At 39.3% G+C, this 24,209-nt stretch overlaps 1 protein-coding gene across 5 annotated transcripts in view; it reads left to right on the top strand.

Annotated features, from left to right (window-relative positions):
* The window catches only part of tenm3 (teneurin transmembrane protein 3), a 172,884-nt gene that overhangs the window by 62,700 nt on the left and 85,975 nt on the right, over positions 1 to 24,209 (top strand). Inside the window, exon 2 of one of the 5 annotated variants that reach the window (XM_047342762.1) lies at positions 10,132 to 10,311. The exons of the other annotated variants lie outside the window; for them this stretch is intronic. Within the exon in view, the coding sequence (XP_047198718.1) occupies positions 10,140 to 10,311 (172 nt within the window). The 5' untranslated portion in view covers positions 10,132 to 10,139. The remainder of the gene's footprint in view (positions 1 to 10,131; positions 10,312 to 24,209) is intronic. 5 annotated transcript variants of the gene reach the window in all.

The raw sequence follows: 24,209 nt of genomic DNA, 5'->3' as shown, positions 1-24,209 counted from the left end.
GAAGAGATTATTTTTTTTATATAATTGTTTTTCGTTGTTTGAACTGGATTAAACTGAAATGTGCTGGGCTTGTGGGGGAGACTGAAACAGACTGCAAATGTACGGATTGAACTCTGGACGTTGAGACTATGGGAGACACACACATACCTTACTCTTTCCTATTCTTTCCTACATGTACTTTAGTGTTCTTCTCTTTACTGTTCAACATGAAGTTTGTGTGTGTGCGTGTGCGTGCATGGGTGGTTGTCTTTCTATAGTTATGAGGGCCAATGTTGGTTCAATAACATCATTGTCAGGACATTTTGACTTTGTGAGGTCATTTTGGCTGGTGCTCACAAATTCAAAGGGTTGTTTGAGTGCTAAGGATTTTAGGGTTAGAATTAGGTTATGGTTAGGGTAAGGGGCTGGGAATGCATTATGTCAATGAGAGAGAGAGAGAGAGAGAGAGAGAGAGAGAGACCATGTCCTCTATCAAAATTTGTTATAATAATTTGGTGTCCAGCATGTTAGACTAATCTGTTACCCTTGAACTCTCCACCTGCACAGAAATAAATCATCCTCTGAGTGTGTGAGGGTGAGACTGAGTGACTGTAATAAATCACTTTTCCAGTTCTGTGCTGCAGTACACTGATTACAGAGGGAGAGAGAGAAAGTCTGAAAAAGAGGGAATGAGCAAAGCCAAACCAGAATCCCTCTAAGGACTGGTCAGAGAGGAGGGGATGGTGAGAAAGTGTGTGTGCGTGACAGAGAAGATGTAGCTATGAATGGACTCACTCATTTTAGAGGTCTATGTGGACACACACACTCGCTGTTGGATACAACAGCTACAAATCTTAAAGGTATGATTGGTAAGTTGTTTCTGAAACTAAATAACTATTATATCAAGGGATAAAATCCTTCTTACGTCCCGGTAACCATCAATAAATTATAAAAAAATTATTAAGCGATAATGCTCTTTTTTTATCTTATTTAATTCAGACTGATTGGCCTGCCTACCTATCTGTCATTAACTGACCTGCCTGCCTGCGTGCACTCTGCCAATGCTCTTACGGCGCATGACCTGAGTTTTCACAAACCCGGAGAGACAGAGAGTCAAACATCACTGAAGCACAGATGATAGCCAAAAGTTAGTGAGCGAGTCACAGAAAAGTCGGCTTGTAGCAGTTGTAAGGCAGTGCACGCTAATGTGTTTTGGGGCCGTATCTTTGATGAGAGGGCTGATGGCAGGGGTTTGGAATTGTTGTATGCATATATTGTAAGTCTAGCCATGCTCTTGCTTGCTTTTCCAGGTTTACCAACTCTAGCTTTAACCTTGGTAGCATTCATGTTTTACTCCAGAGACTAGAACCCAAAATTGTCTATCCACTAGACTGTAGTGTCAATTTATTTTGTGTAATCTGTGTCGTAAGTGTGCGTCAAAAAATGTTTGGGTAATTAAGGATACATTGTCAAAAGTTGATTAAATATAAGTGAATAAATGTGTTTTGCTGAACACAATTGTTTTAGGATTAAAGATTGAAATAAACGATTAGCTAGTACCCTAAAATGTTTAATTACCATTAAGCATTACATTACATTTTTTTAATTGTACCTTTTTGCTTTTAACCTGACACAGTATTGTGACACAGCCATAGTTAAAAGTGAATGTAAACTGAAATAAATGGAGGTCAGATTAAAACACAGTGGATTATTCAGTGTCATAATAATCAGAGACAGAATGGCATGTGTCACATGTTGCAGTCATTAAGGCAGCATGCAGCTCCAATCAGGATAATTATGAGTGAGAGAAATATAGACGATTATTGCAAGTGGTTATCCACATGGTACCATCTGTCCTCCTCTGCTGCTGACACACACTCACACAAATGCAAATTTGAAGACCGGTATGCTCATATATACATCCATACAATGCAGCTCTGCAGACACACAGGCTCTCAATGTGAATGTATATTAGGCACACCCACACTCACTGTAGGTAAGACTGAAAGAAAGGAAGCTGGTGAAATACAGTGTGCAGGACACATGGCGACTGAGAGATTAATAATTTCATTGACAGATGCGGGATGGATTTCATTCCATTTGGTCAGCGAACAGAGCAACTTCACACACCAGCAGCTGGGAAAACATGAATCTAGCAGACAGTCTTACTAAAATGCTGCATTTTTTATATTTTGCTTTCACGTAATCCATCATGATAGCATTTCTGTGTAGAGTATAAATAAGGTAAAAGAGATTGTTAGAGAGCATGATTCACATATAGATGATATGAGTCTGAATGACAGACTATATACAATATCCTAAAATACAAAAAAAATGGATATGCTGCAGTCTGTCAAGAAAATATAAATGACATAGCTTGAGAGTACATTATTGTGTTCCAAGGCTTTGATTTGACAGTGAGAATATCAGCTTGATCTTTACTGACACATCTGCAACACGGAGCATTCAAGTGAGAATCCCGCCACAGGGGAAATGGCCAAATGGTGCTAGACATGTTTCCATTTGACAAACTGCTGATTTTGGCTTGCTGAGATGTGGGTTTAACACAAGCCAATGAGTTGAAACAATTGCACATGATATAGATGTGATTGTTAAGGTTTGAGTACTTCCACTTAGCAATATAGAGTCACATGCATATTTTGAAGGTAGTATACTGGAATATTGGTTAACAGCATGTCCTAAGGGATGGAAATTTTGAAAAACATTACACACGTATACATACATCAAATTAATATGAAAGATGCACAAATAAATGACCACTTTTCTTATGTACTGCATACTGTAAACACAGCTATACCTGTAGTGAGATATAATCTCAGCCGAAAGCACAACTGAAACAGAGCCATACAGAGACCATCCATCCATTGTCACTGTCCAAGTCATGTAAATAAGTCATTCAGTGTCCTCTCTCATACCTTGACAGTGAACAGGTGTCTCCCCCGAGCAGAGGAGGGAATTTTCAGATCAGTATTGGTGGGGATAGGCTCAGGATGCATAATTTAAACACTTCGAGCCCTAGTTGCTCGAATACATTTGCTGCATTTTGTTGAGTGTTTTGTCAATATCGTTCCAGCGCTAGGTTAATAGTCTCATTTGCATACACTACACATTAGCTGTTTGTATTCCACTCCCACAAGCTCTGCAATGACAAGAGATGTAGACCAGTGCCAGGGGGTACACACACACACACACACAGTGACAGAAAGGGACTCAACTTGGAGGTTAATTTTAGCCTTAGGGCTAAAGCAAAGCAGTCACTGAACACACAAGCACACAAAGGAAGTGGATAGTGTATGTACATGTCTTCTCATGTATGTTTGACCTGGCTGGCCATTGAGGCAGTGTTTTCAGCGTACACTATTGTGTGACTGTGACTGCTCCTGTAGCAGGATGCACAAGAGCATAGCTGACTGTCCACAGAAATTCATACACAAAGAGACACACCTTACTCCTCTGTGTGACATAAAGCAGCCATATCCTGGCCTCAGTTATCTGCTCAAACTGATGTTCATGTAAATGGATACAAGCTCAATCTATTGAGTAAGTGCATCCATTGAGATTGAGACAGACAGAGTGGGGATGTACATTTAACCAACGCCCATTTACAGACCAATAATGGTCCGAAAAAATTAAAATGTTTCATCTGTATCTATGTTCTATTGGACTGAAAGGGTCTTTGACAGATTTAAAATAAACCAATACATTTTTCAAATAACATGGGTTTAATTTTTACATTTGCAAATAACTGTGTAACCAAAAGAACTTAAGGATTCACACACTGTGCTGCTGTGAATGGAGTAAGACAACATAATACAGACCTACACAGTGGTCCCCAATCAAAACCATTGACTGTGTATAAAGACGGAAGACATGACAACCCCCTGAAGTGACGCAAAGGTGTCTCGATTGGCACCCGGTGGCTGGCTGCGATATAGGTCCTACATCCCGCCTCCTCCATGTTAGTGGATGGGACCCTTAAATAAAGTCAAAATACATATGAAATACATTTTTCTCAAAGATGATTTTTGTGCTGTGGTTTTGAAAGTGAGAGAGAACTTCATCAGTCTGACAACACATGCACGGCAAATACAAAACCTGCAGCAAATACTCACAACAAAACCAAACACTCACAACCCAACCAAACACACAACACAACAAAACACTCACAACACAACAAAACACTCACAATACAACCAAATACTCACAACACAACCAAACACACACAACACAACCAAATACTCATAACAAAACCAAACACTCACAACACAACCGAACACTCACAACCCAACCAAACACACAACACAACAAAACACTCACAACACAACAAAACACTCACAATACAACCAAATACTCACAACACAACCGAACACTCACAACCCAACCAAACACACAACACAACAAAACACTCACAACACAACAAAACACTCACAATACAACCAAATACTCACAACACAACCAAACACACACAACACAACCAAATACTCACAGCACAACCTGAAAAGCAACTTGGGAGTCGTATTTTACTTAACCACCTTGAAGTCAAGATATTTTCTAACACAGTTGTTTGGATATTTAAACCAGGATAGTTTGATGTCAATTACAGCTGTGGATGTGTTTTACAGCTGGAAGCCAAGACACACATAGTAACTTCTCCTACTTCACAACTCTATATAGTTATGGTAAAAAACGATCTATGAATGTTTAGTTGCCACCAGTGGTGAAAGACAAATGAAGGAGCTTAACAACTGGTACGAGGAAAGATGCACATTTTAGACATTCCCACTTAATCTATGAGAGATTAGCAGATTTAGCTTGCTGGCTGCCTTGCTCTGTTTGAGGAGGCAGACAAATTGTGGCTGTTGAAAGAAATGTTAATTATTGCTCTCTTTTGTGGAGTCCCCTATAGATAGGCCTATTTATACCACACAGACACGCACAAATCATTCCATCAAAGGACACATTAGCAAATTATGTTAGGGGACAGAATACACTTTGTTTGTGTGTGTGTGTGTGCAGGCATGGAAACAGTTGATTATACACCATAGTACTGTATATTATAGACATGATTGGTCAACATTTCCTCTCTTTTCACATCACTTATATCGAACACTACAGCCTGGATTAGCACGGTTGCAAGATCCAAAGAATCCCAGGTAACACATTTTTTTTTGTCAATCTGGCTCTGCCCCTCTCTGACATGATTTTTAAATGCTATTGCTTGCTTGTTTGTTTGCCAGTGTTAAACCAATCACAACAGGGCTGAAGTGAAAACAAAAGGAAAAATCAAAAACAAGAAGAACTTCAGCAATTTCTGAGTGTGTGTGGCCAGAGGATTTATCACGTGTCTCTCTCTAGTCACAGTTGTTTATGTAACTGTACCCAGGGGACACAGTGGCTGAACACTCACTTCTAGTCCACAAGAACAAAAGGCTGACTTAATCTCACTCCTGAAAAATGAAGACAGGAATAATGGAGAAGGGAGAGTGAAATGGGCCACCTCTGGCCCAGTTTGAGTTTCTTGTTCTTTTTCATTTTCCTCTTATCCATCTGTGTCCTTAAAAGCGGGGTAGTGACAAAACTAAATCATCTAGCAAGAAAGGAAGAATGTCAGTGTCTTGTGACGGTTATACACTTTTTTCCCTCACTGAATCAAAAACATAGAAGTCAATGCGTGCATGTGTGTGTAAGGAAGGATTTATCTGTGAAGAGATAATTGTGTCTGGCCTCAGACGAAATCGTATGACAATATGTCAGGGTGAGATCAAGATGAAAAAGAGGTGTCATAAATGTGGAAGACAAAGGTGACATGCCTCCTGCATGCACTGCCCAGGAGCCACCCCTCACCCGAATGCTCTGGAAACGTTCCTGTTTTTGTGAATGTTTCTTTATCACTGAAGACATATTATTGACAGTCTTACTTTTTTCATGAGATCCTTAATGTCCTGAGCAGCCACATTTAGATTCTCCATGTTGGATAACGGCTCTACATACACCATTAGATCAACTCAGATCACAACGTTTTTTCATTATTTATTAAGACGCTGCCGATTCATGCATCATTTGTTTAGTTTGTTTACTTACATGTACAATCTATTTAGTTTTCTTAATATCAGAACCACTTCATAATCAATTTATGGTGAGCTTTGTGTCAGCAGTAACCAATCAAAGCACACTATGTAACTGAAGTTGTAATTGTTACTGGTGAAGTCCACCCTTCTTGTTACAACTTTATATTATGCACCCACACAGAAAACGATACATTGAGTTCAGAATTTGTGTGTGTACATATATATATATATTATAATATATATATATACATATATACATACATACATACATACATACATACATACATACATACATACATACATACATATATTAGATCAGTATCACATTCATTTATAATCATTCAATTTATATTTTTTATGGTTGTACACACTGACATTTGTATCAAATATATAGATTGTTTAATTTAGCTGAGCTACTCCACAATATCTCAGGGAGCTCTATGGCTGTGATTGACTTGCCACTTAAATGTTATGAATTAAACTAATTACAGGGTGAAATACAGCTGCAGTGGTCAAACATAGTAAATAAGGCAATGTCTTAGTGGTTAAAAATGCAGCCCAGCTGCATTCTTTTATTAAGTTGGATAGGATTTTTATTTCATTGGACTGCTTATTTGATTATCAGTTTGGAGGTGCATGTGTTTGATAACTGCATATTTATTTGCCTCTTTTTGGCTGAAAAAAGAAATAAATGTTGTTTCTTCCTCCACAAAGTCCTTTGATGCATTTCCCCCCACAGTATTTAACCCAAAAAAGGATTTCTGATGATGTCAGTCATAACTATGAGGAGACGAGGAGGTGATTGCTGTGTCACAGCTTCTGATCATCATCAATATAACTATCTATTGATGTTGCTAAGTACAAGAATAGGAACAACCTACATTTATTAGCATTGTCTATATCAGTGTTTTGAATACAACTTATTTAAAAATTACCTCTTCTTCTGCTAAATTTGTCCTACAGGGAAAGTTTAAGAGTCAGTGACAGTCAAAATATAGTAACATTAAGTTGGTTTAGACTAAATGAAATGTATCTGTTATTTATTTATCAAGGGAAAGTTCAGCAAGCAAAATAAAACACAACTAATGTGCTCCATAGACAGGGTGACCAGTGTGAATAAGATTTCAAAAAGTAGTGGAAAAGACTAAATAGAAAGCCCAGAAAAACAGTGAGAGAGAGCTTCATCGGGAAACTTAAGTTATCACATCTGTGTGTTTGTGTCTGTCCGTGTGTGTGTGTGTGTGTGTGTGTGTGTGTGTGTGTGTGTGTGTGTGTGTGTGTGTGTGTGTGTGTGTGTGTGTGTGTCAAAACCAAGCCAAGCAAGGATGAAGAATGAGGAGGCACTGAAGGAGCCAGGTGTTCAAAACATAAAAATACACACTCTCTCTTGAACAGCTGCGTAAGAGCTTAGATTGCATTTGTTATGTGTGATAAGGCTGCTAACATTAAAAAAAAAATAAAATCAAATAAACCTGTTCCCATAAATTAAATGTCTTTAATAAATACAGTTAAAACAAAACTTGTGGCTGGTGCTCACAAATTCAAAGGGTTGTTTGAGTGCTAAGGATTTTAGGGTTAGAATTAGGTTAAGGTTAGGGTAAGGGGCTGGGAATGCATTATGTCAATGAGTGAGTGAGTGAGAGAGAGAGAGAGAGAGAGAGAGAGAGAGAGAGAGAGAGAGAGAGAGAGAGAAGCAGCTCTGCCTCAGAAGATAGAGCAGGTCATTCACTAATTGCATTGTTGATGGCTCCATGGCTCCTTCAACCTGTATGTGAAAGTGTTTTCATCAAGATACTGAAGATGTAGAGGCTCTGTGAATGTATGTATGGAAGAGAACCACCATATGAATGTGTTAGACACTTTAAATAGTTGTTAAAACTAGAAACAAAAGCACACACACTGTATTCTTCAGCACAAGTGTTCTGGGCAGCTGTGGCTCAGGGAATAGAATGGTCGTCCTCTAACCAGAAAGTGTGCGGTTCATTTCATGTCTTCCTGATTCCGCATGCTGAGGGGTCCTTGAGCAAGATACTGGATCCCAAAATAGCCCCTTCTCATAGAGAAAGTGTTGCACAAAGATGTATGAATTTGTAAATGGCAAAAATTATACTGTAAAGCGCTGTGAGTGGTCATAACGACGAGAAAAGCGCTTTAAAAATACAGACCATTCTGAGCCCCCTGCTCTTTCTTTTTCATCTTGTGGCCATTCCTCTTTATCTTCTTCTTTTCTTTCTATTTTAATTATACTTTTAGTTGATATCACCCAACCCAACTGCTTTTGTCTCCTCGTCTTCGCCTTCAATGTTTTGGACAGCATGTTTTTTTTCCAGTTTGCAACCTCAACTGTCTACTGTTGATTACAATCATGCAATCAGTCAATCAAATACGCCTCTAGAGTCACCTTCTAATGACACTATGCAGACTAGTCTGTTCACTCCAAATCAAGGAAATGCAACATTTCAAAATGTTGCTTCTTCATGGAACCATGGCTTGGGACACTTCTTGAGTGTCTATTTGATCACACTATCCACCCCGTCATTCATATCATATCTACATAGATAAGTTGCTACCATTCCTCATGCTAAAGTGCCATTGGGAAGATACATTTCCTCTGACGGCTGTGCCAACAGTGTAAAAGTGACGTATGATAGAGAAAGCGCTGCACATGTACTGTAAAGCTTTTTGAGTGGTCATTAAGATTTACCATTTACATCTCAGGAACACCATGAGAGAATTTCTTAAAATTTCATACAAACGTTCACCTGGACTTAAAGATGAACACATTAGTTTTTGGTGGTCCAAAGTCAAAGGTCAAGGTCATGGCGACCTCATGTTCTTGTGAACAAGTACATTAGGGACACCCATCCAACACAAACATTCACTTGGACTCGAGGATTACCTGAGAAGAATTCGGTGGTCAAAAGTCAAGGTCATTGTGGCAAACACAAAGCCTCTTTTTGCCTCTTGACCATGATATCTCAAGTTTGCCTTTTGGGAAATTTCTGGTAATTTTGACCAGTTGTATCAAAAATTTACGCTGCAAATGCTACGCCAAAGAAAATTGCAATTCTTTCCACCCAAAATGACCTTTTATTGATTTTGTATGTTGCCTTTTTCGGTCCTTCCTCCGAAATGTGAAAGATTTAGAATAAGAACACACTTCTTCTGTAAAGCCAAACACCATGATAACTGTTCACTTCTTTGTTTCTTTTTCTTTTTCTTTGTTGCTTTTCAGCAACTAATTACACTCTTTGTGGAAACACATTTGTTTGAAGATCCATGGCTGGACACACAAAGACTCCAAAACACTAATGTGCAAAAACAGAATGAAGGGCCACTTAGCATTCAGAAGTTACTAAATGCCGAGGTTGCCACATCGATACACAATTGATTTTGCACACTCTGCTTGTAAGACACGGCCTTGACCTGATGCTCAGACTGACACTTGACACAGTTCAACAGCTTTGGCCAAGTTCACTATCAATTATAAGTGGGTGATGGTGAAGATTTGTTGTGAAGTTTCATTGTAGGATCTGTAGGGCCGTAGAATGAATGTTGACAAACTGGGAATGGGATGAGGAGGTACAGGGACGATTAGTAGGGGAAATCTGAATAAATAGTTTTCGTTTTTCAGGCAGCAACTGAGTGATGATGCTCTGACTGTGTAACATAATATAATAATAACAATACATTTATTTATACAGCACCTTTCATACATAAAACGCAGCTCAAAGTGGTTTATAATAAAATGACGTGAAATAAGATAGATTGGTGTTTGGTGCGTTTGGTGCATGGCAAGCTAAGAGAGAGCTGCTTCCCCTTTGGGGACTTGGTTCCAATGTGACAAGCTCAACCCAGGGACTGTCCCTCACTTGCTGTAACTTTCTTGCTTTTAACTCTCATGCAAAAACTTTAAAGTCACACCATCAGCAAATATCACCATAATTCACTGCTCACTCATACATTGTTTTAAGGTTTTGTTGCTTTTGTTGTTGTTACTTTTACTCATTCGTAAAATTCATCATTCCTTTGTTTTCCTTTTTTTGGTTGTATTCTTTTATAGGTTCTCCCATGCCCTCCCCCTTCTGCCCATCATCTGTCATTGACCAATCACATCCGCAAACAGGAAGTCCACAGGACAACCTGTTATTAGGCGACACGATTGAGCCAGACTCAGAGGAAGAGGAGGAGGAACAAGAGGAAGAGGAGTATGCAGCCCAATTGTACTCATCAGTAACACATGGTAAAGGGACATTCATTACTTCATTAACAACCTTTTAAGAAGCTATTTAGTTTCCTTTTATAACCTGAACAGGATTTCTTTGGTTGAGGTGTCTCCATGACACTGGCACATAATATTTAGAGCAGGAAAAAATACTTTTTTGCAACACTTGCATATGTGGGTGCAAGAGACATATGCATGTCTCTTCTATCAAGACATTTTCCCAACCCTTGATGTGTTACTTTTCCATTATACAGAATATAATGGGTTGAAAGCTTAGCTTGTCCCACCAAGTTTTGCCTGTAAAATTGCATCATGGGAATTTTTATGCATCACTTTTAAACTGCTGCAGGAAATGTTTTGCAGCATGTGTTCTAATGCTTTTGTCATGGCCCGGCTCCCAGGTCATGACAAAACGTGTAGTATGTATGTCAGTAATATCAGTAATGTAGATGTGAGTGTGTGAGTATAGTGAGGTGTAAGGTGTTGTGGAGCCAAAGCATAACAAAAGTCAAACAAAAGCAAAGCGTGCAACGATTAGAAACAGAAAACGAGTTAAGTGCAGTGTGGAGACTATAGTTTCCATTCTTGTTTCAACAGTGGGAACACCAGTCCAAGCATAAGTGCTTGCTTGAGTTTGACACTAACAGGATCTCCTGTAGCTGCCATTATACCTGCTCCTTGAGGCTCTCCACATGGCAAATGTTAGGGTGCAAGTTCAGAATGAAACCATAGGGTGGCTGTTTGAAACACTGGGGCCATAGGGGCTGATTTTGGTTCAAATCAGAGTGCTGAGCTGAGACCTGTTTGCCTGTGGAGGTTGACAAGCACCAGATGCTATGTCCCCTTGGCTGGCCTGTGTCTCTGAATCAGTCTTCTTGTACTTTGAGTTTGATAGGAAACAGACTTTGATGGTATGAAGAAAGGAACTAAGTTGACCACAAGTAGGGTTGGACTACATCAGGAAAGGGGGCTTAAAAGGGAGAAATAAAGAGGAAGGCAATTTGGAAGAATGATGCAAAGACAGCTGCATGCAGTGATGAAAAAAGAGAGACAGACATATGTCTCCTCATATATACATTGCCATATAAACATAATCAGAAACAACCATGAAATAGGGTCCTGAAATGGCTAAAAGGTTGTTCATTTGTGTTTGTGGATGTGTGTGGTCCTCTTTCCCCAAAGTAGTCCCAGTCTGTCCTAACCAGGCAATGTTCAGCCAAGCATTTAAAATATCGCTCTTACCACTTCCTGCAAGTTTTAGACATGCTCTTTATTTTTTAACTTAATCACTTATATCTGTCTATGCCCTTTACTCCAGTTCATGTTTTTTTCCACTTTTGTTTTTGTCTGTTTCAGTCAAGCAAGCACTGAAGCAAAGTAAACAAGAGGCCTTTAGCTGCATATTTTCTTGCAAGACAGCAACAAACGCAGAAAGCTGTAGTTTTAAAAACTTCTTGTTTTCAAAAAGTAGAGCAGGAAGAGAAAGCATAAAATATGAAAAGAGGGGAGAGAATACGGTTGTTTTTTTTAACTCAGATAAACATGTTTTATTGGCTGTTTACTGGGACAAGTCCTTTATGATGCATCAGAGACAGCAGTAGGAAACTGCTTTTTTCACTATTTAAATATGGCTCATGGAGCCAAACAAACATTCTCCATAGCTTCTACTCTGAATCCTGTTATGGAAGTTTTCTGGAAGCTGGTGAAAGGAGAACTCAGGAAGCGGCTGATGTCTTATGCAGAAGAGTTTAATGTAGACTTGAGGCATCAAGGAGACCAGAAGGTGCAACAATATAACAACATCAACAGAGTAACATGAACAATTTTCACCCCCAAGTCTGAAGATGTCTCCCACAGCATCCCCGTATATCTCCCTCTACCTCCCTCACCATTCCAACAACACATCCATGAAAGGCTAGAATTGCCTCCACTGTATTGAGTAATCTCTGCGGTAATGTGCCACAGTCAGCTTACTCTGCCTCTTATCGGCAAGTGCAACAATGTGTAATTGACACCAGAACTAAGTATTACAGTATGTTAAATTAAAGTGTTTGGACATGTCCACCAGAAATGGCTAAGGTAGCGGACGTTAGCATTTCCGACAGTCCCTGAAGGCACCTTGGTGTAAATGACCTCGTTTTGAGTTGAATATGATTGTCGGGGCTTCCAGACACCACAGGAGCAGTATGGAGGCATGTTATGTGTTTTTTCTGTTGTTTTTTTACAACAAGATAGGTCCCTATTTTTCTCAATTGTATTGGATTCGGCTGCTCCACTGTTTACCCCTGAGACTCATAGTGTTTTGTGGACTCAAACACATCCCCACCCCTCCATCGGCATAGCAGTGAGTAGATAATGAGTGATTTTTGGGTGAACTAGCCCTTTAAGTATGCATACCTAAATCACATTGTGTCCTTATGTCTTACCACTGGTGTAATACGCAAAAGAGTTGGAGTTGGTGCCTCTCTGTCTGGGGCATCTGAATTAGATATGAAAGTCCCTGAGCGTAGACACTAAAATGTACTGTTGGTTGGCCCTTTATCTATAACCTGAGTTTGGGTACTGCTTGGAGAGAGAAGGGAGAATGTGTGGAACGAAACAGGCCCCACTCTCCCAATGGTGTACAGATGTAATGTGTGAGGATGGTCAAAAATCAAAGATCCTCAACAAATCCCATTCTCAATGCAGGACAGTGAGGCAGACTTTTAGTAATTACCTTTGTTAGGCAGGAATTAAATTGAGCTTCAGCTCCTTCAGAATAAGTATCATCATATCATACTTGTAAATTCCCACTAAATTTCATTGGTCCTATTGAGAAATGCTCTAGACCAGCGGTCCCCAACCTTTTTTGCGCCACGGACCGGTTGGATGTCAGACAATATTTTCACGGACCGGCCTTTAAGGTGTGGCTACGGAGCCTCACTACGGAGGCCCTCTGGTACGGCCTCTGGTGACATCGGTAGATTTTTTTTTAATTTAACGAAATTAACGAATTGTTAATACGCGGCCTCAAATTAATTATTGCGTGGCCACGTATTAACAATGCGTGGACACTAATTACTACTACTAATAATAATAATTAATATTTCGATCGAATCACAATATAATTATTAAACGAATTAACAAGATGACGCCCGTGCACGTCTTGCTGGTAACTTACCAGCAAGACGGAGACGGACGGATACCAAAGCTCCATTACGCACACGCTGCGCCTCTGTGCGCTTTGGAGAGGTTTTGGAAGCGTCTTTACGCATATTGATATATTATTAGTTTATTAATATATTATCAATATATTATTAGTAATATATAAAGCTTTCTTAACAACAGCATCACGATATAATAAAATAATAACTGCAGACTCCAAAGATGAACAAAACGAATTATGCACATTGGCATGTACAGTGTGTGCAGGCTCGGTGCGTAAATGTCACCAGACGGAGAATGAGGGAGTTTAAATCATGAAATTCAACCACGAAAATCAGGTGTAAACAATAATGGAATGCACTGTAAAACAGCCCAGATTGTGAAATGTACATATTAGCTCAATGACGTGTTATAAACTGCAGCGGTTTAGAATAATTCGTCTGCGTAAAGACGCTTGTGGCGATAAATCTATGTTTCAAGTAGGACTCCTTGATATTGTCTGTTAAATGCAGCTTTTTTTTCCTTGGATGTCTTAGGCTCTTCCTCTGTCTCCTCACTTTGCCTTTTCCCCATCGCAAAAAAACTTCCCAGAGACGTTAGTTTTTTGCTCATTTTTGCTACCGTGTGGGTTTGTGTTTAGCGAAAAAGTCACGTGACTGAGACAAGCGTCATGACATGCGTAAAGCATGAGTCATAACGGCCCGGTACCGGTCCGCGGCCCGGGGGTTGGGGACCCCTGCTCTAGACTACAAAGAGATTTTTTCCAACTCTGAAGTCAATGTCAATAATAGGTTACTTGTATCAATTGTCAGATGTCATCAAATGCTTCAAAATAGCTTGTTATCACAATATTGTTGGTGACAAAAGAATTCAAAAGGAAAGTTGAAAGTGCATTTGTTGAAGTTGAAGCTGTTGAGTGCTGCAGAAGCTGTTCCATTCTGCCAGAGTTAAAAAGTCCCTGGTACCCTATTATCCATTACCTCCTACATTTGTCACAGCAGCAAAGGCCACTTACCACGGATAACTGTTAACACAACAGGAACACTTTGACTAGATTGAGCTAATGTTAGACATATTTTGGGGTAAAAAGGTCATACAATGATCGTCAGTGTAAGGCCCTTTCCCAATTCACCCTTTAGCCCTACCACTTGGCTGTAGCCCTTCGTTTTGTACGTGGCCGTGAAGGGGTAGTGCTGTCCCATTCCTCTATGGGATGTAGGGGTTGTGGCCATCTAGCCCTACAAACAACCCTTCAACCGTAGTGTATTCAGGAACCCCCTAAAAACAAAGGAGAAGACAGAAATTCCAGAATGCTTTACAACAAAGCGAATCAACACGGTGTCCACTGCTCATAAATATAAGTATGAAATCTTGCAAAATTAACATAATTTTATATACATCGTTTTTTAATACAGTAGTAAATGAAAATGTATTTAAATCGCTGTGACAAGCGTTTCAGGAAACAGTCTGAGTGAGAGTAAAGAGCAGGTGCATCAGCTGCACTGCAAAACATCTGGCGCTGAGTCCAGGGGGCGGGGGGGGCGTATAGATTTCAATATTTTGCCCCTAGTTCCTTGTTATTATTGTATTAATATGTTTATTATTTTAATAAACTTATTAATAAAATAACTACACAATGTCCCGAATTCCAAAAATCTCAAAACATGTAAGGATGTGTACTTTAGTATTTCCACTTTATGCTATTTAATACTTCTACTGTGATCCATTTCAGGGAGAATTATTCTATTTTCTACTCATTACATTTATTTGACAGCTTTAGTTCCTTTTAAATTGAAAATTTTAAACAATAGATAATACAACAAGCTGTTAATACACAATGTTAACATCTAAACCAGTGGTTTCGAAAATGTTTGGCTTTTGAAAAAGCAATGAAGCAATTTCAAATGTCTGAGTAAGCTTTTTCCCTCTGAAGTTCTCAAATGATGTGATGATCCAGTACCTCAAATCAAAGAGAGAAACAAGCTCTCACAATATATCTTACGTCCCTGTATATAAAACTGCTTATAATGTTTTTTACTAATGGATGGGCGATATGGAAAAAAATCGTATAATTTGTGTATGCTGAATACTGTGCAGCAATAAAGAATAGCTAAAACCGCTAGCTCAATTCTTCATTGAATTCCTGATCTAACCCAAAATGTCTAATTCAATTCAAATAAGGTTAATATTTATAATAGATATTCAATAGTCTTAGTTCCTCAAACTGTTAAACCAAGCTTTGGCATTTGTTTTAAGACAAACAAGTAAGAGTCTCAGAGACGCCAATGCTATTAGCTCTGAGTGGAAAAAGCAACAGAAAAAGACAGGTTTCTTTGCAAACAGCACGATCACGCCCAGGCTTATTGACAATGTCTATGCTGAAAGGGAGTAAGGAAGGTCAGACTGAGGTGGGGAGAGAAACACAAATAACACTTAGTGCATTTTATGTTGGGTCCAAGAAGGCAATTCTCCTCAACACCAGAACTAATCAATGATCCATTGAATGAGCTATTGAATGACAGAAAGGAAAGAGAGAGGGGGGGAGTAATGGAAAAAAAAACATTTCTCCTCAACACCAGACCTAATCAATGATGTTGATGGGAGGAAGAGATGGACAGAAGGAAGGAAGAAAGAAAGAAATGATCCCTGTTGACATGAGAATGAATCAATGAGCCGTTGATAGAGAATGAGGGAGAGAGCGGAGTATAACGATAAAACAGGTAATTGGGAGGAGAGGAAAGGAAAAGAGAGACGTCAATCATTGATCAGACGATCGAACCTTGGGCTGGGATCTAAAGCAGACACATAATGCTTTTTCAGTTTTTCCCTTTCCTCTTGTGTCTTGTATATTTTATGCCTCCACGCCAGCAAAAGCCAGTGGCTGGATGCATTATGTTTTTGGGTTGTCTGTCTGTCCTTACATCCCATTCTTGTTGAACAAATGTTCAATTGGATTCAAGGATGAACTGATTTGATTTTTGTGGTCAAAGTTGAAGGAAACTGTGACATCAAAAAGCACAGTTTTGCCTTGTGAACACAATATCTCAGGAATACCTTGAGGAAATGTCTCCAATCTTTGTACAAATGTTCATTTGGACACATAGAGAAAGTGAATAGAATTTAATGGTTAAAGGTCATAGTCACTTTGACCTTACAGAACACGTTTTTAGGCTTGCGAACTTACTATCTGCATCAAATAATTTCTTTTAATTTGGTACAAACTGGTGGAGTGCCTGTTGAAAACATGCCCTGGTCTGTGGTAATCCAGGCTACCCAGTAATTGAACCTGGGCAAGTAACGACTCAGTCTGCAAAACCATGAAGCTGCACCACTGCTGCTGCACAAAGACAATTCACCATTTTTTTCTAAGTTCAATGTTGCTTGACTCAGAACACAGAACCCAGTTGCCATTTTCGCTTGCCTCTTGTTTGCTTCGTATCTCCAGAACTTCTCGAGATAATCCTTTTGCATCGCTGTGTTTTCGTCTGGCGTCCACAATGCTCTGGAGATTTTTACCTTGAATTAAGTTCGAAAGCACTGTTGGCCATGTTTTAGTTTAAAAACTCTGGGGCTGCATTGTAGTCTGGACTAGGGTTGTTGAAAAATTATAAATACTTTGATACTTTTTCGTTATCACGTTAAAACACAATCTCCGTTAATTGCACTTTCGATAGTACCAAACATTATAGCAAAGGAAAAGGGTCTGTTGGCTGCTCGGGGATATTTTGCCTAGGAGGCAGATTCTCAAGAAAATGTGAAAGACGCCAACGAGCCAATTTGTAAAAGGTGTTACAAATGGGTGCCAACCAGAGGAGGAAATGCCACAAATTGTGTAAGTTATGAAAGTGGCCTTTGCTGCTGTGAAGAATGAAGGACGATGTAATGCTGCATGAACAGGGACTTTCTATTTCTCTTCTATGATGGCGAACACAAAAACATTACACAGCCTTGCAGTCATTAAGTGTATAGTCAAATGTTTCGGCTGACTAACGTCCCCCTGACTGTAACTATACTATTTTGTCATTAGAATATTTGTAATCATTAAAAACTTTCTTGAGGTGAAGCTTGTTTTTCAGTATTATGTATAGGAGTGACACTTTTAATTATTTTCATCTGCTAAGTCCTATTTGACACTTTCACAATGTTTTCTCCAACAAGACCACTGCACTGTGATCCCAAGTGAAGCAACCATAGAGAAAAAAAATACTAAAGACAAAAATGACATAAAGAAGGTGTAGGCCTAGAAGTCAGGGAAAACCTTTAAGAATAGTATTAATAATCTTGGTATGTGTTCAGAGACTTTTCTGTACCAATACTGTGTATTTGGTTGTTAACAAAAAGAAAAGACGTGTCTTATTTCTGTTCGTAGAACCTTTTTTCTTTTTATCAAATATTGAATATGTTACAGTTTTAGTTTTTTGTAGTATTGAAGCAAAGTTTAAAATGTTGGTATTGTGATAACCCTAGGCTGGATGGACAAAATGCTTACTCTCAGTAACAGTTCCACCAAAGAAATTAATCCCTCATCTTGCTTTTCACAATTGTTTTTTTTTTGTATAATAATCTGTAAGCAAGCAACTAACTCCAGAATTCACAGTGGACGGAGATTGTTTTAATTTTATAATGCTGTTTTAAAATAAACGCATGTTAGTATGGATGTAGCCTTTAGTTTTGGAAATGCTGCCCCAATTTTAGTTTGAAAACCACCTCGTTTCGGTCTGACACAAATCTATGATCTTACTTTTGACCACTGCTGTTAGTAGTATTTACTTTAATTTAAGGACCCAACAACAAATAGATGTGTGCCTACTGTTTACATTGGCAAGTGCATGACCAGTGAACGTGGACGGATGGATGGTTAGAGGATATAGGTGAAGGAATGGAGCGTGTGACAGGCAGTGCAATGAAACACAGATGGAGGAATATTTTGAAATTATATACTACAATGTTTTTGTTTTACTCCACACGCAGCTCTGTTTGTTCAACTTTTTTCTGACTTATCACTTACAAGTCCTGGTTATTGGTATTTGTGATCACATTATTATTAACTACTTGTTATTTACTCATCTTGGAGAAGGATTAGGGCAAATGTGTTCCCACCAGGTTCTAAATGTTTTTGTGATGTCCTCAAACTATCAAAGTGAAATTCCCAAAAAATGTTTAATGTAGCTTGTGCAATTTATGAGCAAACTAATATGATCTGTTATAAACCCAGTTTTGTACTCCTCATAAACAATCAAGGCTGCAAAGGATCAAGGGAACCTTTTTGGTGTTCCTATATTTTTATAAATTCATTCACTGTGGCCATTTTACATCATACCTTTCTACAGGATAATGTTGGCTTTGCTTCTGTTGTGTGGATTAGGGATTTATAACCACAAACCAGGCCCAAGGACACCAATTTGCACACATATGCAAACAGTGAGTTTGCATATGAATACACTTGGTGTCTCTTGTAGAGTATGTAAAAGGCTTTAGCAGTAGCCTTACCCATCTTGACACTACATGTTTCAGATGAAAAATGTTGTAATCTACATGAGCCACAAGAAATGGAACTGGAAAATGGAAATCTTTGAAATGTATATGCACTTGACATTCCCTCAGTCTGTGTCTAGTGTCTGTATGTAAAGCCTGTTCATCTGTCAGGAAGAACATGGACTCGCTGCTATAAACAAAATAGGTCAAAACAAACCTGCCGTCACACATCTAATCTAAGCAGAGTAATTATGGAGGAGTCTTAGTTGTCAAAACTTAGTTGTTAAAAACTTCTTCTTAAGTGTAAAAGGAAACAAGCGAGCAATTGTAGGGCTTGCTGTGAACACAATGACATGGGTTGCTTGAAATGCTTGAAAAGAACATTAGAATTGAATGTAAAAGGACATGCAGAGGTTGTGTTCCTCATAAATTAAATGCAATTGTTTTAAATACTGTCTTTTTTCTTCGTGGTGATTTTGCAGAGGGCCTTCCAACCTATATTACCTATTATAAAACTACTATGTCCTAGTTATGACACATACAACAATGCAACTGGGGCTGCTTTATAGAGGTTAGGGAAGCGAATGGTCATGGTTAAAAGAATTAATGCTGACCGTAATTTCCTTATGTCAAAGTCAGACTTGATTGACTTTGACATAAGAACTAACAACCACAGGGTTACTTTTTACAGAACTGTCTTGATTAAAGACACAAGTGATGTTGTGATTTCCCTGGTGGGTACCAGGGGGGGAAGGTAAAGGCCATCTGCTGTAAAACTCCGGACAACAGCAAAATTGTCTGTGTGTGCCATTCACCAATTTTCACGTTTCAAGTGGCTCACCAATTTGAGTGCATTTTTTTATATAGATAAAAAATGTATTTCAATACTCTGGCATTAACTTTCATCTAATACTCAATTCAATAAAATGAAGAGTGTTTGGAAAGCCGACAAAACAGATATAAAAATTTGACTGCTGGCTGAGAGGAAAAAAAGTATTGAAAACAAATTAAAGAGTAAAATGGCAAAAGCAAAGAAAGACTGTGATGATTGAGAGGATCACAGCGAGAGTAAAAGAACAGAGAGGGGGCACTGAGAGACAGATGGAAGGGGGAGTGGATGACGGGTCAGTGCATGGGTGCTGCAATGAGGAAAGATAAAGTGGGGGACTGATGAGAGGCACTGAAAAGGCTGCAGCTGTCCATACTTCGGAACATAGTGGAAGATAAGATAGTGAAATGAGAGGTCAGATGAAGAGGATTGTGTATGTGGGAGGGTCGTGAAAACAGAGATATGAAGGGGGAGAAAGAAAAGACGAAAATCAACCCATGTCAAAGTTTGATGGTCGAAGCAGAGAAAGTTCCTTTTGGCTGTGTTTTGTCCAAATAATTTTCCGGTAGAGAACAGATATTGATACTATCCTCTATCTCTTGGTTTATGTCTGAACATTTAGTGAGTCTCCTTTCCTTGTTCCCATTACAATAACTTTCCTTACTATCAGTACGACCTTTCCCTCACTCTACTTTTCCATTCGCAACTAAATGAGCTGTTTTGGCACAAATCTCAGATAGACACATGACCTGGGCAGCTGATTTGATTCAAGTTACTAATCAAAATGACAGCTGTAGCCTGGTCAAGGGAGAATATGTCGTCAGACGACCCAAGTGCAATTTTGCACTTCATCATGTTTATCCAATGGAGACACTGAAGAGTAGGGAGCTTCCTAACTAGTTCAATCCATTGTTTTGTTCTTCAAGGCCATGCTGCATTTCAGATGTCTTGTTTTCTATCAATACTGAAATGTTTTCAGACACGACCTTCAGATAAAGTCCAGGAAATTGGGTCCGGATTTAAACCGGATTTACCTTACACACATGCACAACCTTGTGGGAGGTTCTCTGCACAAACGTGTTCACAACAGCATCAAATCCTCCGCATTATTCAGACGAGGGGTGTGCAGCTGGGTGCAGCAGGCAGAGGCAGGAAATAACGTATTCATGCTGCTGCAGAGATCACGTGATCATGTTTACAGCACATCGTCGGCGGTATGGCTCCGCTTTTTCACGTGGAGATTTTTGTTTTCTTGTTTGTGTTAGAAGCGTCATCAAAACCTAGAAAGACTAGAACAGTGCTTTATAAATACACACCAGCAGAAATAATATTTTACATCTTGCCTCTGCCCCTGCATGCTGTGCCACCCCTCACTGAAAAGCTCTGGAGATTTCTGTGTTGAATCCGTCTGAGCAGAGAATATGTTTTTTTCATGTGTGAAAGGCAACTCTCGAGTGTCTGGACCCAATTTTGCAGACATTCATCTAGTTCATGTCTGAAAATTATGTTGGCGTCCACTTACAAAACTTAGGTCCTCTGACCCGGGCTTATTGATTGTCCCTCGTGCTTGTCTATGAAGGAAAGCTTGAATGTGCCAATGAAGTGTGTCATTTCTATCCATACCAGTTTCTTTTCCAGTTTTTTTAAAGGTTTTTTGTTTTTTCCTTCTTATTCCCGAGTATGGGTCAGTAAGCAGAGAGGTGCACTCTCCCCATGCATATAGCACCGCTCAGTGAAGAAGCCTGCCTCACTCCCCTCTCCTTGCCAGGAGTTTAAAGGTGGAATGAGTTTTCACGCCTCAAGAAACACAGGTCTTAACTCTTCTCCTGACCTCTTTCCACCATTTCGACTACTCTTTTACCTTTTCCAGGATCTATTCACTCCTCTCTTCTTTTTTATCCTCTAAATCTCTCACTACTGCCATCCTTGTGTCTGTCTTTCTGCCTACACCTCTTGCTGTGCCTCTCTTACAGTCCATGTTGATCTCTCTCCACCTCATTTAATCTCTGTTGTTGTTTCTTTTGAAACTTTTAATTGACTTCCTCTGTCCCCTCCTGTTCTTTCTATACCCTCTTTACTTCTGGCCTTGTTCAGTTTTGTATCAACACTGATAGAGTTTAACCCAAATACAGACCTAAGCTTCAACTGGATTTCCTTTATTATCTTGTTAAGTTTATTCTGTCTTGATTTTTATATCATAATATGAATACCTTAACAAATTTAACATTTTAGTTTGTATATTTGCCTTTTGACATTTTTTCACCTTTTTGGTGCTTGTGATATTTGTTCTTGCTTGCACGAGGGTTATGACAAATAACAAGTCCTCCAAACTTTAACAAGCTACCCTCCAATATCACCCATACAACTGTCTACTGAAATAGTGCCCCTTTTGTGTTGGACCATTGTTTTTGGTTATCATGATAACGATGAGGGACCCGGACCTTTAGCGTCATGGTGAAAAGAAGAAGCATTGGTTAGGTTCAGGAATAAAAACAACTTAGATTAAGGGAAAACTTACGGTTAGTTTGAAAATAATTACTTCCTTTAGATTAGTGGAACATCTCCATCCTAGTAACAATTGATAATTTTGTACTAAATGTTTAACAGGCTGCTGTTCTGCATCCAAAATGGTGGCTATCGATACTTGTTCCAAAATAGCACCTACCTCCTCTACATTGATGCCATCAAGCTGTATGCCAGAAAGACATTGACTCACTGGTCCACATCACCAGGATCTACCAAAAACAACATCGGAAACTCATCCGGGATAGATAAGTGTCATCGAATGGTATCAAAGAGAGGCAAAATAATCACAACTGAAGGTGTTGAGTTACCAGAAGGCAACATAGCAGATGTTGAGGACAGCTACAAATACCTTGGGATCCCACAGGAACATGGAAACCATGAAGACCACAAGGAAGTCAGCCACAGTCAAGTACCTACACAGAGTAAGGCAGGTCCTGAAAAGTCAGCTGAATGGAAAAAACAAGGTCCAAGCCATCAACATATACACCCTGACAGTCATCAGATACACAGCTGGTGTTGTAATAACATGGTCAAAGGAGGAGATAGAGGCCACTGATGTCAAGACGAGAAAGCTCCTCACAAGCACTCTGGCACTATACACTACAGGATTTGATGTCTGAAAACGAATTAAGTGGAAGGAAGGTTGTCAAAGACTAGTGAGCGTCAGAGCAACTATTCTGTAGGAATGAGCGAGTACACCATTATCTGTATCTGTATCTGTATCTGTTCAACCAACTAAATCATCCGTATCCGTATCCGTACTCGGAAGGGGTGGGGCTTTAACCGGAAGTGGGCAGAAGTTTGTATTTGTATTGTTTATTAGAAAACTATTTACAGAACAGCCTTAGAATTGAGCTTCAGATCAATGTTTTTGATCACACGAGTAAGAAATCTATTCAAAAGTTTTTTATAAACTTAAGTATTAAGTAAAATGCAGGTTTTCCTAAACATACTCAACTAAACAAGTTTTCATACTCAACTTTTTAAAAATTACATTTAAACAGTGTGATGTTTGTGTGTGTGAGGGCTTTTTTACTACCTGTCGTAGTTTCTTTTAGGGTTCTGTATTTTTTATTTCTACACAAAGTAAAACACAATGTTAATTATGTGGTGTGGGTGTGCGTGTGAGTGAGAGAGAGAGGAGTGCTCGCTCCGTGTGCGTCTGGCCGGGCTGGGTGTGCGCTGACTCGGCCTGTGGAGCCCGTGCACGGCGAGTGGCTCTCTGTCTGTCTAGCCGGGCTGGGTGCACTCTGATTGTGTTGTGTGGCGCTGCAGCAGTGAACTTTTTCATTCATCACGAGTATGGATATTGACATATTTTACTTGGATGGTACTCGTGCTCGTATAAGTTCATTATTCAATTCAATTCATTTTTATTTGTATAACGCCAAATCATAATATACATTATCTCCTTAACATTTTTTATAGACAAACCCAGCAGTTCCCACAATGAGCAGCACTTTGGCGACTGTGGAGAGAAAAACTCCCTCATTAACTGGAAGAAACCTCTAGCTGCTAGAGTCTAGCAGAACCAGACTCAATGTGGGAGGTCATCTGCCTCGACCAGCTGGGGTGAGCAGGGAAAAGTGGGGAGGAGAGGGGAGTTGGGTGGAAAAGAGGGGAGAGAAGAGAGAGAGAGAGATGGGGGGGGGGACCAGGAACACTTGTGCAGCATCAGATATCAGCACTGACAATAACAGTGTAAAGATGCTATTGATTATTAATGATAGCAGCAACAGTTCATATAGTAATTAAGTAATAATATGTATTATTGTTTATAATAATAATAGTAGTAATAATAATAATAATAATAGTTGTTATCCTGCAGCTCTGGAGTCGGAGATGCCTGCAAAGAGAGAGAAAAATAGAGAGAGAGACTATGGAGGGCAAAAGACACATAGTTAGTGACATGTAAATAAATGAATGTGGGGGCAGAGAGACA

The sequence above is a fragment of the Hippoglossus stenolepis genome, chromosome 2, assembly GCF_022539355.2.
Source record: "Hippoglossus stenolepis isolate QCI-W04-F060 chromosome 2, HSTE1.2, whole genome shotgun sequence".
NCBI lineage: Eukaryota > Metazoa > Chordata > Actinopteri > Pleuronectiformes > Pleuronectidae > Hippoglossus > Hippoglossus stenolepis.
This window is presented reverse-complemented; position numbering and strand designations above follow the sequence as displayed.